Here is a 24607-nt window from a genome sequence, read left to right as displayed (position 1 = left end):
TTACCATTACCCGTAAGGCCTGGCCAGCCGTGCTCTTCAGTGCGCTGCCTGCTTTGAGCTTTGTGAAGTTTGAGCTGGCCCCTCACTCAGTGCTCCAACTCCATGACCAACCGTGGTATAACTATTTTATCCTCTCTGCTCACTCCCAGCCTTCATACAGGGCACATTATCATTTTGGTCACCCCCTCTTGGCACAGTGTCATCTCTGAACCCCTCACTCCCCCTTTATTCCCAGGGACTCCTTTCCCTGGTGAACTACAGACAGCACGGAGAATCTCAATCACTCTGTTGTAAGCATGGTACTGCTACCCAGCACTCAGAAATGAAATTCTTTGTGGGAGGCACAAGTTCCTTGGCCACCAAAGAAGCCAGGGTAAGTCTGTTCTACTTGTATCATTCTCCACCTGGAGAGAATATTTTGCTCCTTCTACCTTATGTGTCCCTCACAGCATGACCTGATACTCAGGTCGATTGACTGACCTCCATGAAGGTTTATTCCAAATAAACCTTCGTGTTGACAAAAGGAGCTGTTCCAAGTCAAAGTTATCCAAAAGCAAACCATCTGCAGGACAGCAAGAGAGGCCCAAGAAGGGGACCTTTGGAGATGGGTATTTGCTCTTGGTCAGTTTAGGGAGTGGGGTTGGGGAACCCTTGCAGATTTCTTTATTGGTTTGGTTTTGTATAAACTTGTCTCATTCCAAAGAGGATTTGAAGGCAAAGTCTGGTGACTTGTATTCTCTCTCCACTCTCCCCAAGCCCTGAACTTTAACCATTTCTGCAAAAACACATTGCTTTCTGCTTTGGAAATGGCCAAAAATGTCTCACTCGAAAAAAGCGCAGAATTCATTAGCAGAACATTCTGATTCTAGTCCCATTCACTACCTTAGCCTGAGAAAGCACAGTCTTGTCTTTTAACACTCTCTGTACCAAACCATCCTTGATCTGAGGGCTCCACCTTCTACCAGACAAGCCTCCATACTCAGGAAGCCTATAAGCAACCCCTTCTCCCCACCTCGGGGAAAATATCCCAATGCAGAGAACTTGAGGAAACTGATCATTTAGAGCATCTCTAAAAATCAGTGTTAAAATGATCAGTGATTTAGAAGAAGTAAGGAGATGAAAGTTTTGAAGATGTGTGGACTGGTATGAGATAACCGTAAGTGTTTGAGCCCATTTTCACTGCTATGGAAAAGGAGTAAATAGCTTGGTCCAGGGGTTACAGTAGTGAACCAGACAGACAAATATCTCTGCCCTCCTGGCTCCTACATTCTAGACAGACATTAAGCAAACAAAGGTATTGTGAACCCTGAGAAGAAGACACCTACTAAGAAGGGCTCTTGGCGGTGAAGTGGGCTCAAATTAAATAAATAAATGAAACAAAAAATAAAAAATAAAGCACCAACAGCCATTTCCACTCAGGTACACAAGGACCTTTTTTGTAAACTGCACTCCAGGAAGAAGCCTACACTGAATGCCCTGTCTGCACTGTGTTTCGGCATCTGAGCGGGCCTTTATAAAGGAGGGGGGTTTTTTGTTTTTGTTTTTTTTTCTGAAGCTGGAAACGGGGAGGCAGTCAGACTCCCCCACCGGGATCCACCCGGCACGCCCACCAGGGGGCGTCGCTCTGTCGCGACCAGAGCCACTCTAGCGCCTGGGGCAGAGGCCAAGGAGCCATCCCCAGTGCCTGGGCCATCTTTGCTCCAATGGAGCCTCGGCTGCGGGAGGGGAAGAGAGAGACAGAGAGGAAGGAGAGGGGGAGGGGTGGAGAAACAGATGGACGCCTCTCCTGTGTGCCCTGGCCAAGAATCGGACCCTGGACTTCCGCACGCCAGGCCAACGCTCTACCACTGAGCCAACTGGCCAGGGCCAAGGAGTTCTTAAAATCCTATTTCAACCAATAGGACTAAGGCTTTCCCCATCCAATCAGGTTCTACAGCTTTGAACAATCAGAGCAATCTAATCTGACCAATCAGGACAGTACCTTTTGGGCCAATCAAATTGCCAGGATTTGGAGTCCTCATTTGCATAAGGATGGGCCAATCAGAGAATCAGGAGCAAGGACTTCTGTCCACATAAGCCAGCTTGCTTCTAGCTCTGGGTGCTCACTTTTCTTTTCCATGAAGACGGGAGATTGCATCTCCCCATTTGAGCTGAAACATGGAAAATGTCTTCTCAGAGCAGAGGGGAGCAGACCAGTGCAGGCCAGAACAGACTAGGATAGAACAGAGTAGACCAGTGCAGCTCAAAGCAGTGCTTTTTTCACAGTCGTGCTGCTTCACAACTGAGCTACTTTGCACTGAATAAAGTTTACTTCTTTACTGTAAAAAATAAATGAGTGAGCCCTGGCTCGTTGGCTCAGTGGTAGAGCGTCGGCCTGGCGTGCAGAAGTCCCGGGTTCGATTCCCGGCCAGGGCACACAGGAGAAGCGCCCATCTGTTTCTCCACCCCTCCCCCTCTCCTTCCTCTCTGTCTCTCTCTTCCCCTCCCGCAGCCAAGGCTCCATTGGAGCAAAGATGGCCCGGACACTGGGGATGGCTCCTTGGCCTCTGCCCCAGGCACTAGAGTGGCTCTGGTCCCAACAGAGCGACCCCCGGAGGGGCAGAGCATCGCCCCCTGGTGGGCAGAGCGTCGCCCCCTGGTGGGTGTGCCGGGTGGATCCCGGTCGGGCGCATGCGGGAGTCTTGACTGTCTCTCCCCGTTTCCAGCTTCAGAAAAATACAAATAAATAAATAAGTAAATAAATAAAATAAATGAGTGAATAAATAGAGTAAATATCATAATAGTAAGGATTAAATGGGTCAATAGGTATACAGTGATTATAATAGTACCTGGCACATAGGAGGCACTTAATAAACATTAGCTGCTTATTAAAAAAAAAAGAAAGAAAAGAAAGAAAAAAGCTGACGGGAAGAACATGAAGGTGCAGGGTGAGGAGAAAGACAAGGCCGGAGGAGGGAAGGGAGGGGTCAGAGATTCCTGTATTATCATTAGTGTGTTAGTATTAGTATTATCACAGCGTAGGTGTAACAATCACCATGGACTCACAGGCGATACACTCTAACACACAGAAAGGTAAGCCAGGCACTGCTCCCTTCCCTGTTTCTTACACTGTCTTCAAACTAAGAAACCTCGGACACATGCAACATGACATCCAGGAAAGCCATCAAACGAGAGAGAAACGCCTTTGGGGAACCACTCCTACGATATTCCCCGCTGACTGCACTCCTTGGTCATTCACAGCCAGAAGAAAATCCTGAGGTCAGCAGAAATGTATTTCAGCAGATAACAAGAATTATGTCATCACCCCAGGAGGTCAGTTGAGGGAAATAGAAGACAGTGGCTGGGGAACACAGGAGGGAGCTATCTGCGGTGCCTGCCCAGGGCCTCCCTCCTGACTTTAAGAAAGGCCAAAGGTGTCAACAAAATGCACTTAAGAAGAATGTTTTGAGGTCCATCCATGATTTCCTGAAAGGTAAGATTTCCTTCTTTTTGACGGCCAAGTCGTATTCCATTGTGTAAATGTACCACAACTTTTTTACCCACTCATCTACTGATGGGCACTTGGGCTGCTTCCAAGTCCTGGCTATTGTAAACAATGCTGCAGTGAACATGGGAGTGCACATAATCTTTTGAGTCAGTCCTTTGCATATATTTCCAGAAGTAGAATCACTGGGTCATAATACGAAGTGAAATAAGCCAGTCAGAGAAAAACACACACCATATGTTTTCACTTATATGTGGAATCTAATGAACAAAATAAAGGAACAAACAAAATATCCTCACAGACACAGACAACAGTGTTTTGATTATCAGAAGGAAGGAGACTAGGGACAAGTAGTAGAGGGTAAAGGGGGGACAGATGATGGAAGGAGACTTGACTTGAGGGGATGAACACACAATACATATATAGATGATTTGTTATAGAATTGTACCCCTGAAATCTATATAACTTTAGTAACCAATGTCACCCCAATAAAGTCAATAAAAATACATTTAAAAAAATGTTTCAACTAACTCTATTTTATATATAAAATATAAAATTATATATATATTTACATATATATTTTATAGAACTATATATAAATATGTATATATACATATACACTTATATATATAAATGCATATATTTATATATATTTATATAAGTATATGTCCTTGTATATATAAATATATATAGATATATACACAACTTCTATCAAATATTCCTATGTGTAGAACTGTGGTGGATTTATATAATTTGTATCTTTGTAACACAAAGGTTCTTTTTGTGCCCGAAAGGAAGCATTTTGTCCCTTGAATTTCATTAGAATATGTTAATTTTAAGAGACTCTTTACTTGAGGTCATTACTCTTTTTCATGACAGAGGCATGGGACATGAAAAGGAAAAGCGAAGTGGTGGTCAAGCCACTTTGAATGGGCTGTTGACGGGGACACATCCTCAGCAGCGCTGTGAGTTGCAGCCACATAGAGGGAGGTAACTCCCATAGGAATTCCAGGCTGTGCCCATCAGCCTGCTGAGTGGCACCTCCATAATTTCTCCAAAGTGCCAGTTGTTCTTACAGCAAAGGGGTGTGTGTATGCTTGAGCACAAGTCCAGGAAGTGGTAAGAATGCCAGCCCCACCATAACATAACGATACAACCTGCTTATTGAGAAAAGAGCAGAACTCCAGATAATTTCAATTTTGCCCTTACTCCAGGAAAACTCAAAAGTCAGAGTTACACAGCAGTTAATTTAGGAGCTTTGGAGTTCAGACAGACTTGGAACCAAATCTGCTAATCTCCTGCTGTGTGACCCAGGGCGAGTTCCTGACAGCTTCTCTTGCCCGACCTGGGAACTAAGGATGACAACAGTGTATCTTGTGGGGCTGGCATGAGATTTCAGTGAGAAAACTATGTAGATTGCATTTAGTATAGCCCCAGATTCTTCAGAATGGCTTAACCAATATGGACAAAAATAACCACCACTTTAATTTTTAATCCAAGTCTAAAAAAAGGGAAATACGAAATATTTCTCTTCACCAAAGGATTCACATAGGGTCCCTTTTAGAGAACAATATACACTTAAAGATTTGTCTTGCTTGGCTTCAGAATGAATCACCCCCCAAAATGTGCCCTGTAGTGTGGGGATTATTTCAACCTAAGAGCAACAGAGACCCTGCAGGCTCAAGAGAAGCTTCTGTCCCCACCTCCCACCCCTTAGCTACCTAGATGAATTTGATTTAGGGATCTTGCTCCTAATAAGAGATTATCAGAGATAACTTTTTTTACCTGTCCACAGGGCAGGCCAAATTTCTGATTGCTGAACATCTGCTCTTTTTATGTCCCACTAAGTCAAAGAGTATAGGTATGTAAAGTTATGTATAGCTTGCCAAATTGCCGCATACATATATTGTACAAATTTATACTTCTATCAAAAATGCATGCAATCATCCTCACTTTATTTTCCAGTTTTTTGTTGCCAGTGTATAAGAATGTAACTGATATTTTATATTAGCCTTCCATCCTCTCACTTTGCTGAATTCACTTATGAAAGTTTAGAGTTGTGTCGTATATACCCTGGTATTTTTAAGGCGAACAATCCTATCATCTACCAATAAAGACAACTTTAACTTTTCCTCTCATTTAACAAAATGCATGAGAGTACCATTTCCACTGAGCTTTCAATCACTATCCCATAGTTAATACTTTTTATAGGGAAGATTTAACTTTATTCCATAACTTTTTGTTGTCGTTGGCGTTCTCATTAGCATCTAAAACATTTACATTCTGTTCTGTACCTAAAATTCTGAAGTGGGTTGGCCACAGTTCCGCATTTAACCTGGTTCATGCTAACAGTCTTTTCATACCATGGCTTTCAAATTCCTAAATTCCTCTCAATTCATATTTTGGCCAGTTGAATTTCATTTAGTGGTTTTTCTTCAAGAAGGGTTCCTGGGTTTTATGAATAACCTTTTTATAATGCCTGTATGCTGCCAACAATAAATGAACAAAACTTAGATGGGTATAAAATTCTTAGTTTCAAGTTATATTTATATTTTATCTCTCGGGACTGTGTTGACATTGATTCACGTCTGGGCATTGCATGTTGCTGTGGAGAAATTTGAATCCAGCCTGGTGTTTGTTCTCTTGTAGGTGATGGATTTTATTCTGCCTGGATGCCTATGGAACTTTTCTTTAGGCTTGAGGTTCAGGAACTTTTCCAGAATCTATGCATTGATGACTCCATATTGATATTCCCTTTTGATTTGCAGCTTCACATTTTCCTTTAGTTCAAAATAAATTCTTCTATTATATCTTTTTTTAATGTTTATTTTATTGATTTTAGAGAGAGGAAGGAAGAGAGTGAGAGAGAGAGAGACTTGCATTGAGCTGTTCTGGTATGTGCTCTGACCTGGGATCGAACCAGCAACCTCAGTGCTTCAGGACAATGTTCTATTCAACCAAGCTCTGGCCAGGGCTCTCTATTATATCTTTGGATATTTTTTCTGGTACATTTATTTGTCTGAGCTCTACTTCAGGAAACATCTAGTCTGTATAGGGAGTATCTGTATTATCTTCCTTCCAATTGCTTTAACTTCCTTGGTCCATTTCTCAAGCTTGTCTTCCAGATCACTGTTTGTTTTCCATAGTGTCTCCCTGCTTCTGATGTGGGTTTTCATTTCTCTCATGTTTTCTTATCTTCCTTTTCTCCCCAACCCTAATTTCTGAGTTCATGTTCATGGTTTTATCTGAAAATTTCTTCAGCTACCTGCGGTAATTATTATTCTGCCATGTATTTTTGCTGGTTCCTTTTTAAAAACAAAAAAGCAAAACTTTTCTCAGTAGCCACTCTAAGCAGTTCCACAGTGACTCTTCGCTATTTATTGAGCATTATTAAATGGGGCACTTAGGTCCAAACCGGCTGTGTGGGAAGGGGTGGGGCAGGGGTCCACGACACGGCTGTCTGGGGACTTCAAATGGAACATGTCATCTCAGAACGTCTTTCCCAAATACGCTTCTTCCCATCAAGAGAAGTAGGTCACCAGCAGCGGGTCTACACGGTTCAGTTTGTAGCCTCTCAACTCAGCTCTGGGTGTGTGCATTAAGGAGACGCTCCACCGCAGAGCTTCACGTTTCTACAAGGGCACCTTGACAGGAGTGATGCTCCAGGTCTGTCTCTTTCACTTCCCCTGCGTTTGTCAGAGGCAGGATAACGGCTCAGACTAGAAAGCATGGGGGAGAGAGCCAAGTACGCTCAGCTACACTCTTCTGGGCTTCTTTTCTTTTTCTGCCTTCCCACAGAGACCTGAAATCCTGGTCTGCATGCCCCTGAGGGCACCTACATGGGGCAGCTGTGCCCTGCGCAGGGAGGTCTGGAAGTGGGTGAGTTTAATTCTGGCACGAACTATTCAGGAGCTCCTCACTGCTACCCATCTAAGCCACAGCCTTCAAGATCTGCAACGAAATTGATATTTTATGTTTTACCCGCCCCTCTCTTTCTTACCTTCCAACTGCTTCCAAACTCAGGAGAGTAAGGAGTGCGGGGGGGGGGGGGGGGAGCGAACCGAGGTACACAGATGTGAGTGTGTGAAGCACAGTTTATTCTTGCATTATTATTGATTAGTTATTGTATCGTTTTCCATGCAAACAACTGTAAGCCTCCTTCTGCCCCACCCTGGAGTATTTATGAGTAACTAAAGCCCTCATATCCTGATGAGTTGGCAGGAACCTTGGGAAGGATAAAGGTGAGAAGCCAGAGGCCAAAGTAACACGAGGAGACTGGGGCTCCAGGTAAGATCAGGGCGCAACCGCCGGTTTTGAGGCTCTGTAAGCACGAGCCAGCCAGTATTTTGACCTTGGAAGATCTTAGCAGGCAACTCCTCTGGATTGCCTACAGAAGAATGGGTGTTGTAGATACAGGACTGTTTTTGTTTTGTTTTGTTTTTTTAAAGATTTTATTTACTGATTTTTACAGAGACAGGAGATGGGGTGGAGCGAAAAGTATCAAGTCATAGTTGCTTCACTTTAGTTGTTCATTGACTGCTTGTTGTAGGTGCCTGGACCGGGCAAACCCAGGGCTTCAAACCAGTAACCTCAGCGTTCCAGGTCAAGGTCTATCCACTGCACCACCACAGACCAGGAGATACCGGCGGCTTTAATAGGCCTTTATGACTATGAGTTTTGAAGAATGGATTTACTATGTGTTTCAGTCTTAACTGTGCAAAGAAAATGAGAGGAAGAGTAGTTTGCAGTTAGAAACAACAAACAGATTGAGCCGAAGGAAGGAAGGAAGGAAGGAAGGAAGGAAGGAAGGAAGGAAGGAAGGAAGGAAGGAAGGGAGGGAGGGGAGGTGAGGGGAAGGAGGGAGGGAAGGAGGGAGAGAGGGAGGAAAGGGAAGGAAGGGAAGGAAGGAGAGAGAAGGAAAAAGGAAGGAAAGAAGGAAGGAAGGGAGGGAGGAAGGAAGGAGGGAGGGAGGGAGGGAGGGAGGGAGGAAGGAAGGAAGGAAGGAAGGAAGGAAGGAAGGAAGGAAGGAAGGAAGGAAGGAAGGAAAAAGGCACATATATCTAAATATTCTTAACAAGATTAGATTGGATTGGATTGGATTGGATTGGATTAGGAGCTGGGCTACAGAGACATGAGAGGCAGGAAGGCAAGATGTCAAACAGCAGGCTGAGATCTGGAATGCACCCACCAGCACAACCACAGGAAACCAGACCCAGGAGCTATAAAAAGTCATCCCTTAAAACTATGGATCCTCTCCAAACTAAAAGCCACTGGGACGTATGGCAGGTTCCCGTGTCTGTCCTACCACTGTGTGTTGGGTATGTGGACAGCAGGTCCTTTGGTCCTTTAGTTCACAGGTCTCAGATGGAGGGAAGACACTCGAGGAGCTGCACCTGAGGAGCCTCACTCGCCCTGGCCCTGAGTAAGACGGCAAGATCCAGGATGTGATGCTGATGCTCCGGGGATGGGGCCTGAGGGGTCTAGGGGAGAAGTGGGTGTATTTTGTATGTGGGAGTGATGTGAATTGTAGCCGGGGGACAGATTGTGATTTTCCCAAAGACGAGAGCCAAAAGTTGAGGAGAGGAGCCAGTATCTGTGGATTGTCTACTATATACCCGCCTCAACTATGTCTCTTATCCCATGCGCTCTTCTATAGGCTGACCTTGATATTCCTTCCAGCCAGAAGTGCGGTCTATAGGCTTGACATGCCTTCCATCTTGTCACTTGCTTGTAATCCAGAGACTCCAAGGTTGGGCCCCAAATGGCACGGAAACATCTCCCTTGTTTGGAGGAATGCTTACGTTGGAAACTGAACCATCACACACCATGTCCTGAGGCCACTCGAGTGTGAGGAAGCCAAACCACTTGGAGAGGTTATGTGTAGGTGCTCCAGCCAGCAGTCCTAGATGTTGAGACTGCCCAGGCCAGGAGCCACATGGGAGAGAATGAGCCGTCAGAGGATGCAGCCTCCTGCCGTCAAGTCGTCCAGCTAAGGTCCAAGACATTGTGGAGCAGAGAGACAGTTCCCACTCTGTCCTTTCCCAGGTCTGGCCCAAAGAATCCTGACCATTATAAAATGATTGTTGCTCTAAGTCACCATTTTGTGGGGGTTGTGATGCAGCAACTGGAACAGGAAACTACCGTGGAAAGGTAGGCACTGTTATGCAAAGCTCCCACAAAACGTAGAACTATTTGAGAGGGCAAGCCCAGAAGGTGACTATAGACACTCATGGTATTATTAGGTGAGTGTCAAAGCGAAGCAGTGATTTTGGGTGTAGGGGCTGCCTGTGCCCTGTGGGGACAGGTCAAGAAACAGGGTGGAATCCAGGACGGCACAGGGAGAATGAGACACCTGGAAGGGGGTCGAGGAAAGACGAGGATAGTTTGGCTTGGCTTTTGGTTTAGTTGGAAAATGCTTTTCGAGTGAGATGGTCCAACTCAGAGAGGTGTGAGTGGACAAGATTTGTTTGGATAACAGTTGCTTTTGGCAGCTCTGTAAAACACTGACTTCATTTCTCTCACTGTGATCAGAAGAAAAAAGAACTACATTGGAAAAACAAATGTCTTACCCAAAAAACAATGAAAAAGTCAAAGGGAAAAAGTCCAAGAAAAAACACCAGCCTTCTGGGTGGTAGAGAAGGAAGGGAACAACTTAAAGAACTTGATTAAACCATTAAACATTAACAACTCAACCAAGCCCTCCTGAGAAAAGAACACCAAGAAAGCAAAATAAAAGAATCCTCTCCCGAGCTTCCGAACGAAAGGTTTAGCAGGATGATGCACTGCTCAAGGCCCACAATATGCAGAAGCCAGGGAAAGCAGGACGTAGTGCAGGCATAGGGGCCAAAGAACAAGCTTCAAACTTTCAAAACACCTTCAGCTGAGAAACCTGCTGAGGCTGACCCTCAGGCTGAAACAAAGAAAGGAGAAGCCTCCTTAGGAAGCAGGATTCACAGGCCCCAGCATCTCAGGGAAAGGGTCGCAAAAAATAATAAAAAATCTGGAGCCTAGGCCCTGGCCAGTTGGTTCAGCGGTAGAGCATCAGCCCGGCATATGGAAATCCTGGGTTCGATTCCTGGCCAGGGCACACAGGAGAAGCGCCCATCTGCTTCTCCATCCTTCCCCCTCTCCTTCCTCTCTGTCTCTCTCTTCCCCTCCCGCAGCCAAGGCTCCATTGGAGCTAAATTGGTGGCTCCATGGCCTTTGTCTCAGGTGCTAGAATGGCTCTGGTAGCAGTGGAGCGACGCCCCACATGGGCAGAGCATCGCCCTCTGGTGGGCATGCTGGGTGGATCCCGTCAGGCACATGCAGGAGTCTGTCTGTCTGCCTCTCCCCTGCTTCTCACTTTGGAAAAATACAAAAAAAAAAAAAACAAAAAAACTGGACCCTAGAACATCACAGATATTTCTAAACCCTGCAGTAGGCAGGAATATTGTCAATGTCTCTCCCTAGGACAGGATGCAGTGGTTTACCAGACACGGGGAGAGAGGTGGTGAGCACAATTTGGAATCAAAACAGGAACAATTCAAATAACATCAAAGGAAAGGCATTTTTAAAATAACAATAATAATAATAAGCAGATACTTCAGATGTAAATTTGTCATTTATAAATTAAGTAAAAGGAAAGCCTGATCTATCCTGGACAGAACTGCACACAATCACTTTTGTTTTTAAAATAAAGTCCAACCCAACCTGTGGTGATGCAGTGGATAAAGTGTTGACCTGGAAAACTGAGGTCGCCGGTTCGAGGCACCAGGCTTGCCCGGTCAAGGCTTATACGAGAAGCAAGTTTGAGCTGATGCTTCCTGCTCCTCCCCTCCTCCTTTCTCTGTCTCTCACTCTCTCGCTCTCTCTTTCTCTTCCTTCTCTCTAAAATCAATAAATTAAATCTTTACAATAAAGGCCAATAGACAGCAAGGCAATACATGTCCAAGTGCAAACCAAGGGCACAGAGAGATTTATCAGTGACATTTTAAAACTCAAGCCTGAAAAATGATCAAAAATAAAACACAAACACAAAAGATAATGTTGAAAATCAAGGAGAACAAAAGAAATTAAGCAAGGCAGGGGTAAGCATGTAAACAGACAAATCCAGTCCCTGAGCCTAGGGCAAGAAAAGGGTGGGGGCAGCGAACTTCCCAGGACCGGATCCTAGGAAGGTCATCTCCCACCCCCTCCCTTCTCCAAACACACACACACAGACAGAGCAGTCTGAATTTTGGACTTTAAATATATTTTGTTTGTTTATTGCTTTCATGCTTGTAATCTTTTCTTTTTTTTTTTTTCCATTTTGCCTTCACTTTTGCCCCAAATACTTTGTCACCATCGCTTTTAACTGTGGGGGGTGAGCTCACACTGGCAAGATACTGATCTCAGGCCTGCAGGCCCCCTGTCTCAGCAAAATCTTTCGGACACTGTTTTCTCCCAAGTGATTTTTGTTTTTTGTTTTTAATTTCTGGCTCATCTGTCTGACCCTCCAATGAATCTTGCTCCACAGGTCCCAGGGATGTTCCAAGTCTTAACTGTATATGCAGTCTGTTGTTAATATTTAATTTAAAGTTTGTGGTCTTTATTATTTTTCTAGGCTCTCAAACATAAAATATAACTGGTATCATCAACTCCTATACCAGACAGATGAAACAGAATATATATATATAAAAACAACCCACAGAACCAGGGGAGACCAAAGGCTTGCTAAGCCACAAAATCTCTGATAGATGTGATGATCACTAAACCAGGAGAGACCCTAGTTCTTTAGTGGACAGGCACTTCAACATGCTTCAGGCTAGTTTAGACATATAGAAGTTTCTTATCCCAAGTTTGGGTTGAATCATTTGAAGTTAAGAATCCTTTTTTCCTTCATATTTTAAACTGCCTGGTATGAATCAATATGAATGGATTGATTACATTTCTTCTTGGAATAGAAGACAATTGAAACTGGGTTAATGTCAATTTTTGAGATCCATCTAACCCAAATATGTATTCATTACTTCAAACTTATTTGGGTGATAGGAAGAAAATAAAAATGTGTGTTTTAGCAAAAGTGATGACTACATAACTCGAGACATAAATGCTAAGAAGTTAAGTAGCTTAAATTACTTGGAGTGTTTAAGCTCTCTAAAATTTCTAACAACAACAAAGAAATCTACAATACCTAAAGCTGCCAAAGTAACATTGTTACTATAGAACATGGATCTTAAAGCACTAGCTATATGTGCATAGTACTTATTATACTCAGTTTTCAAAGTAGAATACTATGTAACATCAAACACTTCAAAAGAAGATATTTTGAAATTAAGACAATAGAAGCCTACAGGATCAGGGCAAATTATTTGTCTTCAGCCTCTTGTTATCTTAGCAGGGGCACAAACAAAAACTGAACTAAGACCTGTCCAGTAATAACCCAATTTATGAAAATAGAACTACGGTTGTCTAATTTTCCTGTTGGTCAAAGGGTCAAACCCTTTGCCTAAATTGAGTAAAGGCAAAAATAAGATACATATATATAGAACTAAATAATGGTGAGTTTAGTAATAGTAACGCTTCCATTGTCTATATGAAGCATTTGTTTGATGTCAGCTTTTTTGCCTTAAATTTATAGTTATATATATATATATATATTACATAAAATGTGAATTTTATGATGTGAAAACTCAAGCAGTAATTTTTATGATGACAGATATAAACAAGGCAGAGAGACTCACGTTAACAAATTATTGTCTTTTAAAGAAGATGAGGCCCTGATCAGTTCCTTAATTTGAATAAAAATATAGACTCTAGCCTCGTGTTTGTTCCTTTTTATAGTTAACATATACCATAGGTGCTCTCATAACATGCATTCTGCCGATGGGAAAATTTAGACAGAAATAGGGATAAAACACTGGACCTACCTCACATAATTTACAGTCAGTTGTAGCGAAAACAGGAGAAATCCAATAAAAAAGACAAATGGAGGCTCAGTCCCCCCATGTGAGTTAATGCCCCTACTAGTGAGAGGAAACTGATCAGCAACAAATAAGGAAAATCTTAAAATTGCTTAAAATCCAGATCAGCCCTTAGAACTCAACAATACTGAGTTACCACATAATTCTAAGGCTTGCACTGTGGTATTAGAAAAACAAATGTTATTCTTTACCAAGTCCCTATTAGCTGCTAAACACTCAGTACCTCATGCAGCCCTACAAGCTCCACATGACAGGTGGGGTGGGCACACAGGCTAGTAATGACTTGCCCACTGCCCTGTGGTAGAGCTGGGATTTGAACCTGGTCTGTTCATACCACAGGACTCCTTTAAAAAGAACTAGAAATTTTTCTTCTGCCAGAGCTTATATGTTTTTCAAAAAAGAATTCATCTTATGGCAATAAAAAACATGGTTCTATCTAATAATGAATCTTGTAGATTATTTTTAGATATATTGTTCTCTTCCAAGATTTAAAATTCCATCTTTTAACAGATGATCCTATAAGTTCTTACTCTTAACCCCCCCCCCACCTCAAAGATTCACATAAATATAGTTTTCCTTTTTCTCACATAGGACAGATTTTTGTTTTTTGGTTTTGTTTTTTGTTTTTTTTCTGAAGCTGGAAATGGGGAGAGACAGTCAGACAGACTCCCGCATGCGCCCGACCGGGATCCACCAGGCACGCCCATCAGGGGCGAAGCTCTGCCCACCAGGGGGCGATGCTCTGCCCCTCCGGGGCGTCGCTCTGCCAGGACCAGAGCCACTCTGGCGCCTGGGGCAGAGGCCAAGGAGCCATCCCCAGCGCCCGGGGCCATCTTTTGCTCCAATGGAGCCTTGGCTGCGGGAGGGGAGAGACAGAGAGGAAGGAGGGGGGGGGGGTGGAGAAGCAAATGGGCGCTTCTCCTATGTGCCCTGCCCAGGAATCGAACCCGGGTCCCCCGCACGCCAGGCCGACGCTCTACCGCTGAGTCAACTGGCCAGGGCCAGGACAGATTTTTAATACAATAAACACATACAAATATTTCCACCCAAAAGAGAACTATGTTTACTGGATCATCTTTTTTTTACCCCTTCTCTATTTTATTTAACACTCCTTTCATATATCCCTGAGGGTTTATCATCCCAGCCAATTGTTCAATACTTTGCTTGACAGGAGCTAGTTATATAGTCCAGTATTGTTATTTCTTGGAACATATATTATGGGGACAGTAAAATATTTTTAAATTCAAACAGAGCCGTGCCATTCCTGGGTAAACAAAAGTAACTAATTTAAGGAGACAGTTCCCAATGCCATGTCCACCGTCTGTCCCGTCGCCCCCTCCCGTGGGTCCGGTTAGCACCTTTCTGGACACTGTCATTCCCTGCAACCAAAAGTGAAAGAAGACCCTCAGAGGAAAGAGGCCAGCTGCCACCCAGCTTACAAGGAACTTCGAACTGGAGGCGACTCTCTTGCAAAGTCACGGGAACAAGAGGCTGGCCAAATGAATCAGATCCCTCTCGACAGTCCCAGCAGAAGGGCCCTCCAGGACTGCACCCACCAGGAGTCTGACCGAACTGCCTGCCACACCTGAGCCGCTTACCTGCATCAGCCTCTCCCTGGGCCCCGTGGGCCGAGCAGTAGCAGCAGTCCAGGAAAATGTAGTTGAGCACGTTGAAGAACAGCCCAATAATCCCAGCGCTGAGAACCAGCAGTGGCTGCTCGGTCTTCTGGGGACTGATGTACCTTTTGATCGCTTCCACCAGGATGCTGAACATCAGGGCCACAGCGAAAACAGAGTTGCCAAAGGCTCCCACAACGTCGGCCCGCAGGAAGCCGAAGGTGCTCTTCCTGTGCTGCTGGATGTTGCTGACCCTCAGGCCGAACAGGGCTATGACCATGGACAGCAGGTGGGACAGGACGGCGAAGGCATCGGACGCCAGGGACAGGGAATTGCCGATGTGGGCGATGGCTAGCTCCATCACGAAGAGGAGGATGCTCACCAGGAACATGAAGACCAGACGGAAGCTCCTGCCGGAGTATCGCCCCATGGTGCTGGGCCCCGGGGCAGCTCCTCTCCCTCCCCTGGGAAGGCCAAGCTCGTCAGGGGAGCTACTACCGAATTTGTGATTACAACTCCTGGAAAAGTCTCCCCTTCGGCCTTTCAGCACTTGTCAGATTTGGAAATCACCTTTTATAGGCTGCCGTAAAGCCATAAAGCAGTTTAAAGGGCAATTAAACGGGAGATGTCATGTGAGCCAGGACGGTGGAAAGGGAAGGCACGAGCTTCAGGGACTGCAGGGATTTCTTTGGTTTGTATGTTTAATGAAAGAAGTCAAGAGTCTCTGCCTTTGAATCATGCCGTTGCTCCTCCGTGGCTGCAGCCCTCCCGGCTTTCCCACTCACCCAGTAACTGGTGAGACAAGTCATCTGACAACACCTTCATATCCTGTCCACCCAGTGTGTAACCGGCTCTGAGTGCTGTTTGCGGCAGGGGCCAGGGAATCTTCTAGATAGGAGCTACAGCAAATGAAACCCACAGATGACACGAGAGTGCGTTTTCTACTGCCTGGCTCACTGATCAGAAATAAGCCCCCTACTTCCAAAGAGTCTCCTGAATAAGACCAACAACAACAAACACACTTCCTCATGCTCAGCAAAGATAAAACACCTTCAGACTAGAGGATCCGAAGACATAACCTCAGTCAGTTTCAGGAAGATAGCCAAAGTATAATGACTTCACTGATAGAAGGAAATCCTTTTGTTTTTAATCTTATCGTCTGTCACTTATAACCCTTAAAGGTTTACCAGTTCCTGAATATGTAAGACAATAGCGGCCTCTATTGTTTTCAGCTGCCTGCCTACAGTCATTCCTTTAAAGAAGCAGAGATGGATGACCAGGCTCCATCTTTTCTGAATTTTAACTGACTGTCATGGTTAATTTTATGTGTCAATTTGAGCGGGCCACCAGGCAGCCAGACATTTGTTCAAACATTGTTCTGAGGGTTTTCTGTTGAGGGTGTTTTAGATGACCACAGCATTTGAATTGGTAGACTGTGCAAAGTAGACTGCTCTCCCCAGTGTGGGTGGGCCTCATCTAATCAGTTGAGGGCCTGAAGAGACCCACTTGATTCCTCCTGACTGCTTTCAAGCTGGTACATTAGCTTTTTCCTGCCTTCAGGTTTGAACTAAAAGGTTAGCTCTTGAGCCCATGTGCCTTCAGACTGAAACTCCCTGAGTTCCAGGGTTGCTAACTCACCTTGCAGATCCTGGGACTTCTCAGCTTCCATAGCTACAATTCTTTATTATAAATCACTACTTATTTTTAAATTTTTATTTATTGATTTTAGAGAGGAAGAAAGAGACAGACATGAACACTGATCTGTTTCTGTACGTATCCTGACGGGGGATCAGACAAGCAACCTGTGCTTCAGAATGACGCTCTAACCAACCGAGCTATATGGCCAGTGCAATAAATCTGTATTTATATACACATACTATTGGTTCTGCTTACCTGGAAAACTCTAATACACTAGGACTAAATTCTCACAACTTAGATGTAGCCCTAATGATTTCCTTAGCATCTCATAAGTAATCTCCGCTTCCGTTAATAGTCCAATAGACTTCTAACACAACCAGACTATGTATCAAATCTGAGACCATCTTATTCACCCATTCATGTGACTGTTTACTGAGTTCCTACACATCAGACACAGTTCTACAGTTCTAGGTTCTGGGGAAGACAGCATTGAATACAAGACACAACTCCCTGCCTTTATGAACTTACCTTCCAGTGGGGGTAGGCAGATAATTAACAAAAAAAGTCACAGACTGTATTGCCTGTCAGACAGTACTAAGAATGGAGACAAATAAAGCAGAAGAGGAAGACAGTGTCGCATAGGGATCGAAGAATTTACTAAGATGTTCCCTGAGTCAAGAACTGAAGGAGGTAAGAGATTCACTTATTCCACAGATATTTCTTAATCACAAAATTTGGTTTAGGTGACATACTTAAAATAGATTTTGAAATATCCCTATCACATGAGATTTAAAATCTTTTAAAATCACTTCAGTGCTATTGATGTTCCAAACTCTTAAACCTTTTGATAAGTTGAATACACTGGTTTAACATCACCTACTGAGCTGTAGAAAGAATGGTGTTTATAGCTGTTATTTTAAGTCAAATAATGTGACAGAAGAGTGTGGATTTAATCTCTCAGGTATCATCTCAAGGGCAAGACAGCTCTCAGCATGCTGTTATTGGAGGGGATGACGTGATCACATCTGAGAGAGGTCACTGGAGCAGCAGCCTCCTACTACTCACAATGCTCAGCCCGGCTCACCACCCCATCTCCTTGTCCACTTGACCACCTGCTTCTGCATCTACAGTAGGACTACTTCATGGAAAGAAGGCCAAGGAGAGGGAAAAATCATACTTGGTTTTATTCCTTCTCTGGTACTTTGTCCAGAGCAGGCACTCAAATTCATTAAATAAAGGGCCAGAGTTTCCTAGACGCAGTGAAAGTGTCAAGTGAAGGGCCACGGATGTGTTTAAAGACAACAGGGCAGAGGTAGCTGCCTCCCCATAGTTCTCATGCTACTGACAAACCCCAAGCACCACAGTACGTGACAGATGACCAATATTATTAAATAGGATCAGATAGAGGTAGGGTGATATGCCCAGACTGTTTGGTCCAAATGCCTTCTCGTCACTTGCTTTGTGGAGTGTTTTCTGCTGCTGATGTCAACACTCAACAACTCTCCACTAGAGAAGGCAGTTGGCAGGAGGAATCAGAGGTCTGCTCAGCCCTTCAACTGATCAAACCTGGCCCACCCACACTAGGGAGGGCCATCTGCCTTACTCAGTCTACAATTCATCAATAGGTTTTAGGACTTACTTGCTGTCACCCCTACAAGAATTCGCTGTTACTGTCTAGCAAATGTAGCTTGACCTGCCTTCACACACTCACTTCTGTCAGCCATGGATCTAGTTAACAGCTGTCATCTGCGGGTAAATTGGCCATCATTTCTTAAAGGGTGCCGCTTGGACTCAGGTGAACACACCCTGTTGAAAAGCCACTTTAAGATGCTTGAAAAGGTTTTGATATTTTAGCTGAATCTCAATTAGGAACAAAGTCTATCACGTGTAGATGTGGAGTGAGAGGCTCCTTCCTTAACATACTTCCTGCAGAGCTCCCTTCGGTCACGACTCTCTTTAAACAGCCCACTTCGAGCTTTCCTGCGATCAGTTCTCCTCACTGGAAGCTTCAGGAAATTCCTATGAAGAGGTTATTTTCAGTTATTTTTATCTCTTCATAGAAATTTCCTTGGAGCACATAATTCCAATATTTCAGAAACAAAACAACCCATAAAACAGAGTTAAGTTCATAATATTTATTACGGGGCTGTTTACAGAAAAGTCTCTTTTCCACTGGTACTTTAGGCATAAGAACAGGTGATTTCATGGGACTTCCTTTTTGAACTTTTATTTTTTTAAAAATCATAAAACTTTATCTGGGATGGTATGTGTATCCATTTTTTCCAAAAGCGAGGTGGTCTGGAGACAGGCGCGGTCCGATCTCAGTAGCTGCGACCAAACAGGGTGTAGTACTTGGCGGGGCTACGGCCACAGACACAGTGGGCCCCAGGCGGCAGGCCACACAGCGGCTGGAAGGGGATGCAGAGGCTCTTGGCTCCCATGGAGGGGGCACCAGGTTCAAGATCCTGATCCCTGAAATTAAACAAATGAAAGTTCTGTTCACTGAAGCTGTGCGTTTCTTGTCCAGCTCACAGCCGCGTCCCACACGTCCCGCCTGCCAAAGACACTTACCTCGCTGTGGTCTTCTTGATCCAGTCTTCACAGTCAATTTCCCCGCAAAAGGGGATCTGAGCGATCTATTAAGAAAGGGGACAATATTCTGTGTTTGTAACTCCTATGCTGTAAGGAACGTGCAGGTTCTCTGTTACACATACAAGTGTAAAAGCTAGGTCTCCCAGCCCTTTCCGGGCCATGGTACCCTCCTCGGCAAACCTCTAGAAACGTAGCTCAGAAATGTTAAAATACAAAAGAAATTTTCACTTCTAAAACCCACACAGCATAAGGCATCAGAACACTTAAATGCCCAAGTAAAGTGGCTACAGCATAGCGCCTGAGAGAAGGGACCAAGGGTGAGGACACCTGTGTCCAGAACGCAGCTGTACCTCCCTCACGTCACATCCGGACCAATGCCTGCTCAGCCTGAATGGTGATCAGGGGGACAGTGGGGCCATAACAAGTAGTGACCTGATTTTAAAGTGGTGTTAACAGCAACAACCAACCATCAGGTAAACCTCACTTTATGCCACAGTTTCAACAAGTCATAGGTGAATTATTTTTAAAGTTCAGGGATATCTGGCCTGGCCTGTGGTGGCGCAGTGGATAAAGTGTCGACTCAGAATGCTGAAGTCACTGGTTCGAACCCCTGCGCTTGCCTGTTCAAGGCCCATATGACAGCAATCAATAAACAACTAAAGTGAGGCAGCTATGAATTGATACTTCTCGCTCCCCTGACTCTCTTCCCTCTGTAAAATCAAGAACTAAAATCTTTAAAAAATAAACAAAATAAAGTCCAAGGATATTTGAAAGCTAATTCATTTTGTATGGGGGGGGGGGGGGGGCTGTCAAAATATTTCTTTTTCATAGACCATACAAAATAATAAGCAGAATCAAGAGTACTGGGATTTTATCCTAATTTTGAAATTCACTGCCTATTTGAAAATCTCTAGCCCCGAGTTTTCTTTCTTAAAATGTAGATGTTGGGCTAGATAAGAATGAAGATTTCCCTCAGCTGTGAATCCTTGATTTTTCATAGCATGCCTACTTCAAAAAGGGGTTCGTCTGCAATAACGCTGATGCAGTAGTCCTATAAAGTGTCTCTGGACAGATGCGCGGCAGCGGGGCTAGCAGGTGGGGATAATCCCCAAACGCTGGTGTCAAGTTTAGAAGCAGGTGAACTGTTTCCCAGCTTCCCCATCAGCTTCTGACCAACTATCAGGCCATGCATGCTCATACTAGTCCTCGGAAAACCCTTCCTTGCACTTGGGACTTGGTTAAAACAAATTCCAAAAGGCTTTTCTTTAGAAAATCTTACCTTAACTCATAACAGCTATTTTTTTATAACTTTAACAAATTTTATAGTAAATTGCCTTATTTTCTTTTTCTCTTAAGAAAAAAATCACTAAGTCTTTATAATAATTTTTAAAATTTAAAATGATGTAGGATGGGGAGAAGTTTCAACTGCAGTTGTTATTAAACGTATTTGGACTCATAAATGAATGATAATTTTGCAAAAAAAATGTTTCAATTCTTTGTAGCTTCAATGTAAAGTATAGATGATAAAGACCTAAATTTTCTATTTATGCATATAAAGCATTAACATGAAATGACAGTATACATTTTTAGGCTATCTATTCAGTCATGAAAAGGTTCTTCATTTTTATTTTTTATAATTTCTGTATCTATGTTTTAAAAAGATACAATCCTTTGCAATATATAGTATCTTGTCTTCTATAGCTGATAACATTAATAACAAAAATAACAATTCTCAAAAATTATCGATAGATTAGTAATGCATGTCAACAAGAAATATATATTATATGTAACTATATATAAATAATCTTTAACTTTCATTTAGGTAAGACCATCCCCTTAGAAAATTACTAAAATCAAGTCCCAGGCATAAAAATTTTTTCATTTATACCAACAGGGAAAGAGGAAAATCAAACTTTCACCTACATTCAAGTTCCAAAGGTCCCTCCCATCATCTCCCCTCTTAGTAAATACAGTATTATTTACAGTAACTTCAAAGGTCACCTGGTGGTCAGTCCACACAGCTATCCTTGACCAACACAAGGTGAGATGGACGATGGAACTGGCTACTGAATTCAAGAAATAAAATTTGCTTTGGTCTCTATGTGCTCTGCAGACACACAACTAAAATAACTACATTCTGCTTTAGAACAGGTGTTGAATCTGTGACTCCACTAATATCCGCTGAGATTCACGTCTGTGAAAACAACCGATTAATTAACTGGTGTTTATGGTATTGATTTATTAACTCTTACACAATGTCTTCATAGACTGTACTGCAGCAGGGACCACCTGTATTTCTATAATACAGGGAATTTTAAAGCCCAGAAATGGAATTCAAAATTCAAGAATAAAATTCAAAATTAAAATAGCCAGAAGTCACAGTGAAAGGACAGAGACGCAGTATCAGTGGCTGTCCCTTCCCCAGCCCTCTCCTACAAGCACGGAGTCCGAGTCATTAACAAGTTATGGACACCAGAAAGGGGCAGATTCCAAAGGCAAGGCTCCATGAATAAGCGAACACTGAATCCCGAAGAATTATGGACCTGAAGGGCATATTGATTCGCTGTATTTTGTACTCATTTTACAAGTTAGTAAACTGAGAGCCAGAGAGAGTGGCATTTCCCCAGCTCATGCAGTAAGAGGTAAGTAAGAGGTTTTGATCATAACCAAATAAACTGCCTTAATATTGTCAGCATGAATTTAAAAAGAGAGAGAGAGATGCAGAGGGCAGTGCATTAAATCAAGTCAGAGAGGAATCTAAACTCTAGTAGCAGGTGTGCTTCTGCACAGCTTGGGGTGATTCATCTAGCCTCTGGCCCAGGGTTTTCTCATTTGTAACATGGGGACATAGGCCTGGTTGCATAACTAAACGTGCACCAGAATACTAAAGTTCATCATAAGTGATTCATTCCAGTAATTAATACTTTCGCAAATCATACCTCTTCACTATGAAAATCAGTAGGAACATGTATATACGCACAACACATACAGCTGATAAAATCTTAAAGAGACAGTTACTGCCTAGTTAGAAATCTTGTGTAGCTTTAAGGAGCCAGAAGTAATAAAAAACAGTGTTTCCTCATTACTCAGGAAGTTCAATCAATTAATATCTGGGTAAATATGCAGTCAGAGTTGAGAGAAGCAGACCTTTAACCTTTCAGGAACCTGCACATGATATCTCTAAAGCTAGAACAAGGCTTGCATTAGGAGCGGACATCAAGCTGAAACACAAAACAGACTTCCAATGATGAAAACATCAGGGTCACACAGCATGACGGCTGCCACGCCAGCATGGCAGGTGCAAGAAAAGCATTTACACCATCGGTTCACAAAGAGCTCCCGCAAAGGACACAGGGCCCCAAAGCTCCAGGGAGGGGAGGCCAGTGCAAAGTGGATGATGCAGAGCAGGATATGACCTTTCTGTGTGACTGACCTTGAAAAAGGGATTGATATCATGCTTACATTCGATGAGTCTTAACCTAGCATTTACTGAAATAGTTTTATCGCCAAACTTCAGAAGGTCCTCACCTTTCCAGAGTCCAGTGTCTTCTGGAAGTCTTCCATTGAGTTAGCCACCACCATGTGAGTCTTAAGGTCTTCGGAAGCCCTATCAAAAAATAAGTAGAAAAGAATACATAATTTTTCTTATTACACTGCTCACAAAAATTAGGGGACATTTTATCACTTCATATTCATTTTGAAATATCCCCTAATTTTTGTGAGCAGTATAATATATGATGCTATTTTTACATAAGCACAATAATCTGGACAATAAAGGAATTCAAACTGACCCTCAACTTTGTCACCAGCAGTGACAGTCAGTAAACCTCGGTCAGTTCATTATTGTGCTCTTGTGCACATTAAATTAAATAAATGAGGGGTTTGCCAAGCGCACAACAGGCAATCGTTACTTTTGTTACTGCCGTTTAGTGACTCTCTATTCCTGCCCATACTCCTGACTACCTATGAGAATCTGGGTTCTAGTCTAAACCTCTCTGGTATTACTTTTCTAGGTTTCTACAAAACTGGGAAAATACTCAAGGAAGTCTAACTGCCATGGAGGATTATTGTGAGAATCAAACAAAATTAGTTCACTCTTTAAACGCAAGATATGTGGAGGCCTAACATGAGTCAGGCACAAGGTATGAGCAGACCGATGAATGAATACAAGGCAGGCGCTCCCCCACACGGAGCCTCATCCCCAGTGGCAGTGGGCAGCCCCTCTGCTTTAGGCAGGTAGAAAAGAAAATAAGGTGCCACACATAGGCCACCAACCCTCTAGTGCCACTGCCTGGAGGTCTGTGATTGTAAGAGGACCCCTCCATAGGCCAGGGCATCCCTGAGCCCTCCCCTCAGCCCCAATCCCCACAGGACGTTCTCAGCTGCAGCTGCACAGCATAACCACGTGTGGAGTTTTCCGCTCTGGACCAAGCACATCAGCATCTCTGGGGAGGGGCCAGGCACTGGTTTGTAAAGCTTCCCAGGTGCTGCTAATGTATCTCTAGTAGGTAAGAATCAAGACCTTAATTCCTCAAATTTCTGTCATAAAAGCCTGGATCTAAAATGAACCCAACTTAGTCCATGGGACAGACAGCCCACTGCTGCAGACCAACTAGGGAGCAGAGAGTACTTAGAAAAATAATCATGAAATGAGTCAAAACACAGAGAGAAGGTGAATTAAGAGCCACGGGAGTTCAGAGGAAAGACGACTTCCCATTGGGAAGATGACCTCAGGGGTGTGAGGGGCCGGAAGGAGAGGAGAGCCATGCTAGGAACTGACTTTCTGAACAGGCTGACGTGGATGTCCTCCAGAATGGCCCGCAGTCTGGTCTCGGCCTCACTTTCCTCAACCGTCAGCTTTTCTCCCGTGTCCCGTCGGACAGCCACAAACTGGCCACTCTTCATGTCACGGGGTCCAACCTCCAGGCGGATCGGAACACCCTAGGACGCAGGAACAGCTAAGATGACACATGCACTTCTCCACTGAGCACAGGGCAGGCGGAAGTGGGCTTACAGCCGTCAGCACGCACAACACAGAGTTGATTCTTCTTTTTTTTTTTTTTTTTTTAAATTATTTTTATCTATTTATTCATTTTTAGAGGAGAGAGAGAAAGATTGAGAGAGAGAGAGAGAGAGAGAGAGAGAGGAGCAGGAAGCTTCAACTCCCATATGTGCCTTGACCAGGCAAGCCCAGGGTTTTGAACTGGCAACTTCAGTGTTTCCAGGTTGACGCTTTATCCACTGTGCCACCACAGGTCAGGCCTGGTGAGCTTTTTGCTTAGGCCAGATGAACCCGTGCCCAAGCTGGGGACCTCAGGGTCTCGAACCTGGGT

General features: G+C 43.7%; 2 protein-coding genes across 2 annotated transcripts in view; both read right to left on the bottom strand.

Annotated features, from left to right (window-relative positions):
- The window catches only part of SLC30A10 (solute carrier family 30 member 10), a 28747-nt gene extending 13171 nt beyond the window's left edge, over positions 1-15576 (bottom strand). Inside the window, exon 1 of the mRNA XM_066238101.1 lies at positions 15027-15576. Within this exon, the coding sequence (XP_066094198.1) occupies positions 15027-15474 (448 nt within the window). The 5' untranslated portion in view covers positions 15475-15576. The remainder of the gene's footprint in view (positions 1-15026) is intronic.
- A 3226-nt stretch (positions 15577-18802) lies between these two features.
- Positions 18803-24607, bottom strand: part of EPRS1 (glutamyl-prolyl-tRNA synthetase 1) — a 47733-nt gene continuing 41928 nt past the window's right edge. The window contains exons 29-32 of the mRNA XM_066238099.1: positions 24055-24215; positions 22803-22881; positions 19254-19318; positions 18803-19154 (exon numbers count right to left, since the gene is read on the bottom strand). Coding sequence (XP_066094196.1) covers positions 19004-19154; positions 19254-19318; positions 22803-22881; positions 24055-24215 — 456 coding nt within the window. The 3' untranslated portion in view covers positions 18803-19003. The remainder of the gene's footprint in view (positions 19155-19253; positions 19319-22802; positions 22882-24054; positions 24216-24607) is intronic.

The sequence above is a fragment of the Saccopteryx bilineata genome, chromosome 1, assembly GCF_036850765.1.
Source record: "Saccopteryx bilineata isolate mSacBil1 chromosome 1, mSacBil1_pri_phased_curated, whole genome shotgun sequence".
Taxonomy (NCBI): domain Eukaryota; kingdom Metazoa; phylum Chordata; class Mammalia; order Chiroptera; family Emballonuridae; genus Saccopteryx; species Saccopteryx bilineata.
Note: the sequence above shows the minus strand (reverse complement) of the source record. Positions and strands in the feature narration are given on the sequence as shown.